General features: G+C 37.5%; 1 protein-coding gene across 1 annotated transcript in view; it reads left to right on the top strand.

The window, feature by feature from the left end:
* FOXP2 (forkhead box P2) overlaps positions 1-5,000 on the top strand; it is a 548,145-nt gene that overhangs the window by 476,970 nt on the left and 66,175 nt on the right. Inside the window, exon 7 of the mRNA XM_081800223.1 lies at positions 4,218-4,355. Within this exon, the coding sequence (XP_081656349.1) occupies positions 4,218-4,355 (138 nt within the window). The remainder of the gene's footprint in view (positions 1-4,217; positions 4,356-5,000) is intronic.

The following is a 5,000-nucleotide window of genomic DNA, read 5'->3' as shown; positions in this document are numbered from 1 at the left end:
AAAATAGAAGGACATAGTGTAACTTGAAAACTAGTTTTGCATTAATTATACACATAGTTAATCCTCCTTTTTTCACCCTCTTAATGACCAGGGACTAGCAACCAGAACTTCCTTTGGCTTCAAATTTTAAGCAAAGAATGAAGGGATCTGTGAACCAATAGTTGGCAGACCCTGTTAACAAGGAAATAATGTTTTTCACCAAAAGTCTCACCTACAGGTTTTGACTGTTTTGTTTTGTTTTTTCTAATTCATGTTTAGTGAAGAACAAATTGGACTGACATGCTAAGAACTGTTCCAATCACCCACATATACTTGGGATGTTTAATTAAGTGGCATGCTTAATATGCAAACCCAACATATTCAGAAATGTTCCAGTTGAACTAGACTGTAAAAAGACGGTGGGCTTTTTATGGCAAATAAAAATTGGGGGCCATTTTCATAACCCTTACAATAACTTTAGATTCATTTGAAGTGAGCCATGATTTTCTCTTAATAACTTTTTGACCCCTTCAATGAGGTACATTCAGAAGTTTAATAGAAACACATTTGTAATTTTTTTTTTAATCTAAAGTCATCCTCTACCTGTTCTAGGATACTATCTAAATACTTTCAACTTTTTACCATTTTGACTCATTTCAGGACAGTTGCAGAAGTTTTCCTCTCTCATTTCAGAATACATAGCTTTATGTCCATTTACCCATTATTGCTTAGCATACAGAGCAAACACATCAGGTTTGTGCTTAATTCATCTAACGAGAAAGTAAATGAGAGCAAATGAAACCCTTAGTGGGTGCATCGCTGTGGGGAATTTTGGATCGGTCAGTATAGTAACACCAAGAGAGAAAAAGAAATCTCCCAACCAAAGTTGACTTCATTCCCTTTCTTCACTTTTGAAGATTTTAATTGATAGACTATAGTTTTCACTAGGACACCCATTCAGAACCAGATATTTCTTCCATTTGGTGACTGCATAATGTTATCACACCTTCTTAGGACCTACCAGACTTTTATTTGCCCTCTTAGCAGAAAATAGCTGAGGTAAGCTCCTCTCTCACATATCTAAGCTGTGGTCCTCATTAAAATATTTGCATGAACAAAATGATATACCTAGTGGAAAATATTTTCTTAAGCTTAACGCTGGGCTTACTAAGGTATATATGTTTCAGAAAGTTCTCCATATATTTTCAAATAGATACTGGTTTACCTGTTTAAATATTGATAAAGTAGCATGATCTGCAAAAAAAATTCTTATATACTCAGTTAATCTCTACCCATCTTTGTCAGGGAATTCTTACAGTAGTTTGGAATAGCAAAGAAATGCATTGAGATTGTAAAAAAAAAGTGATAAAGGAGGAGCAAAGGAAATGTGTCACAAAATGAGTTGCTTAAAATGGAGAAGTTTTGCATTTTGAAAATTACTAATTTCTAAACAAGGCAAGTGGAGCTGCCTACATATAACTGCTATTTGTTGCAGGAAAATCTAGTTTTCTATTTATTAAAATAATTTAAATGTTTTAGTAGCCTCAAACATCCCACTTGGGATGAGCTTATGTATGTGGATTTAGAGATGAGAGTATTGGCTTCTTTGTAGTGTTAGAAATCCCTCAGAAGTGCATCTGTGTTTTCCTACATATAGAATTACTTCTGATTTGTGTTTTCGTACATAGCTTATGGAAGTAGAGTGTTCAATTATGTGTGAGTTGGCTTGTCTTTCTACCTATCTTTGTGCACGTGTATTGTCAGTTTTAGATGACAGTTTTCTAGAAGGAAAGACAGAATCTGCTTAAAACTTGAAGAACACCACATATATGTGATACATATGATTTGAGGAGGAGGAGGATGTGATGGTTATTTATGTCATAAAGTTTTCATTATAAGGGAAATACAAACCATCTTAAAAGGAAAAACTAACCTAACCATAGTAAAAGGGCTAATGGACTCGAAAGTGCAAAGGTACAATTCTTGTTTAAATTTGCTCATACAGCAAATCAGTCACAGTTGCCACAAGCTATAGAGTCATATAATTTGTATAAGCTGAAATCTATCTGTAAACTTGCAGTGTATTATGATAGGCGTCCATTCATAAGACTTCTTAAAAAGTACATTTGTTAGGATTCACGTATAACAAGTACTTGTAGATATAAAGATATAAAGATGATTAAGTGAAAGCTCTCCATACGCTAAAAAGTAATTAGGGGCTTAGATGAGAGAAGTGTGGTAAGTTTTTATCACATGATAGACTTTACAGAAGGTATATATCTCTGTGTGTATGTTTATCTCTGTGTATGTATTTGGCTGTCTACATATATGTAATATCTGTCTAGATATATGTATATATATGTAGTATCTGCTGTCTTTCTGTGTATCTGGATTGGCAGCCTTTTTAAAGGTTAACATTTCTGCCTTACCTTGTCTCTTCATTTTGGTTTGATTCTCCATTATTTGGAGATAGTATGAGGTAAATAATTGGTGGAAGAAAAGGCCTTTTTGTGACAGATTAATTTTAAAACTGCTTATTCTAACCATTCTATTTGTTTATCAAGGCCCAAATAATTAAGTCAAACTAACCACTCAATTTTTAAACAACTAAACACTTGGGCGACGCGTTGGGTCAGTTTTACAGCATGCACTTCAGAATGCCTCTTATTATGATAAATTCAAATACAGTAACCTCTAGGTATGTCAGTATGTTCTAAAAAAAAAAAAAATCCAGAAATATTTGTGAAAATCACTGAGGTTTTTTTCTGTCATAATGTGATTCTTTCCTTCGTGTTATAAAACTAGATCTAATCAATCCATATTTTAAGATATCAGCATGGGATAGAAAAGACAAAGTTATTTCTTAGTATTAATTATAAGTTTTGTTTCTTTGAGGCGGGGGAGATTTATCCACCCTGGATTTCCTTTATTTTGTTCTCTCCGCACTTCTTTTTCATTATCAGTCTCTCCTTTTTTCATAACATGAAGTGCCAGAGAAGTTTTTAACTGTGTGAAAATGACTCTTAAAATAGTGAACCATGTCTACTAATCTTTTTTCTGTTTTCCAAGACACAGTGTTGTCCCATGGATTTGTTCTGAAGCAGTATTTATATAAACACTTGCTTTTATTTACAGTAAAAGTGGATTGTTTTTTCTAGGAAAGAAAGTGATTGCTTTTTCAAAGGTTGCAAACTTGGCAAGTTGACACGTTGTTTGATTACATGCTGGTTGGTATGAGCAGTGCCTTCAACCCAGCACAGCTGGGGCCGGGTGAGCCTCTACCTCAGGCTCTCCTGCCTACAAGGTTTTCCTGCTCACCTCTCCTGCCATTCTCTTTTCTAGGACTTTTTTCCCCTGGCTCTTTCTCACCCTGTATTTCTCTTGCCTCTCCTTTCTCCTCTCTTTCTTTCTCTCCCACCTTATTTGCTTTTCCTTTTGACTCTGTAATTCTCAGAACCTTGAAAAGAAAGAAAATTTTAAGTAAAATACTTTTTTTTTTCAGTTTAATGAATAACCTTTGAAATAATCTTTCAATTTCCAGACTCTCTGGTATAAGTCTAGTTAGCCTGAAATAAGAAAATGTTTAAAGAAGAATACTTGACTTATGATTCCTTCTTTGAGAGGACCTGTCTAGGTGGCTATTTTCTGGATATGCATTTGTATATATATCCTATGTGAGTTGCTACATGTACTCATGAAGTAATATGTATTACTATATGCATTTTTCTGGTACTTCTGTATTTTATATCTATCTGTAAAATTTGAAGTGTGATGATGTTTTATGCGTAAGTACTTTCTATATACATTCTCTTTACTAACTTTGATAACAGATACTTATATGCATATTTTTCTAATTGTTTAATCTTTATAGTTTATTTTAATCAGACCTTTAAACCACTTCAAAAGGCTTTACATTGATAGCACCGTGACCCTGGTGAGGCGGTCGATGATCGAGAACACTGACATGCAGTTGTTTAGTCAAAGCTCCACCACCTTAGCATACTACGTAGGAGGTAGGGGACATAAAGGTAGAGTCCGATGAAATCTGATGCCTCTGGAAGGCCAGTGTGTAAGTACGGTGGTATTCTAATATTCTTACCAAATAGTTAAGTAATATGACAAATAGCATGTACAAGTTGGCCATCGTCATTTCTGAAGAATTTGTGCGAGAGGCCCTATAGCTGTGAGGTAGGCGAGCCGACGTTTGGTCATGACCGCCCCCGTCTCTTTCTGTCCAGGTACCCGTGTCGGTGGCCATGATGACGCCCCAGGTGATCACCCCTCAGCAAATGCAGCAGATTCTTCAGCAGCAAGTGCTGTCTCCTCAGCAGCTCCAAGCCCTTCTCCAGCAGCAGCAGGCTGTCATGCTGCAGCAGGTAATGTGGGTTACCTGCTTTGGTGTTCTAGCCTGGCGCAGAAGGCGTGTGCCTACGTTGGCAGCGCCAGGACCTGTGTGACAGTCATTCTGCGCTCCAAGGGACCACTGATCAGCATGCCAGAATGTACATGTAGCATTGTAAGTGCAGAACTATGTAAGAATATGTAGATCCCTTAGGCTTCTCCCGTTCATCAAGTCCAGAACAAAAGTGGAGAGGGTAGGCGTAGCTTCAGCATGGGATAAACTAATACTGAAGTATCCGTACGCTTACTACATTTGATTTGTGGACGTGCCAACAAAAAGGGCAAAGGGGACGTCCAGATACCTCTGGCCTTTAAGCCTCCTCGCCGCTTCGGTGCTGCGTGTGAACTTTGAACTGGCCGTTTGGTCGTGGTGGGGAAAGTGCCACCCGCCGTCTTCCTTTCCGAGCTGTGTTCGGTGTTTAGGCACAGGAAATAGCTCCTTATTATAAAAACGAAGTTAGGCAGCAAAGCCACTCACCCATGGAGGTCACCTTCTTTAAGTAACACGACCCACGTTCCTCACGTGGGTTGATGAGGTGCCTCGAGTGTACGCGGACTTCGTGGTATTGGTCTCACTTGTTGGAGAGAGGGGACCGTGCTCTGCCTGGATTCTTGTCCTT

The sequence above is a fragment of the Leptonychotes weddellii genome, chromosome 12 (genome assembly GCF_054177405.1).
Source record: "Leptonychotes weddellii isolate Sample4059 chromosome 12, ASM5417740v2, whole genome shotgun sequence".
NCBI lineage: Eukaryota > Metazoa > Chordata > Mammalia > Carnivora > Phocidae > Leptonychotes > Leptonychotes weddellii.
Note: the sequence above shows the minus strand (reverse complement) of the source record. Positions and strands in the feature narration are given on the sequence as shown.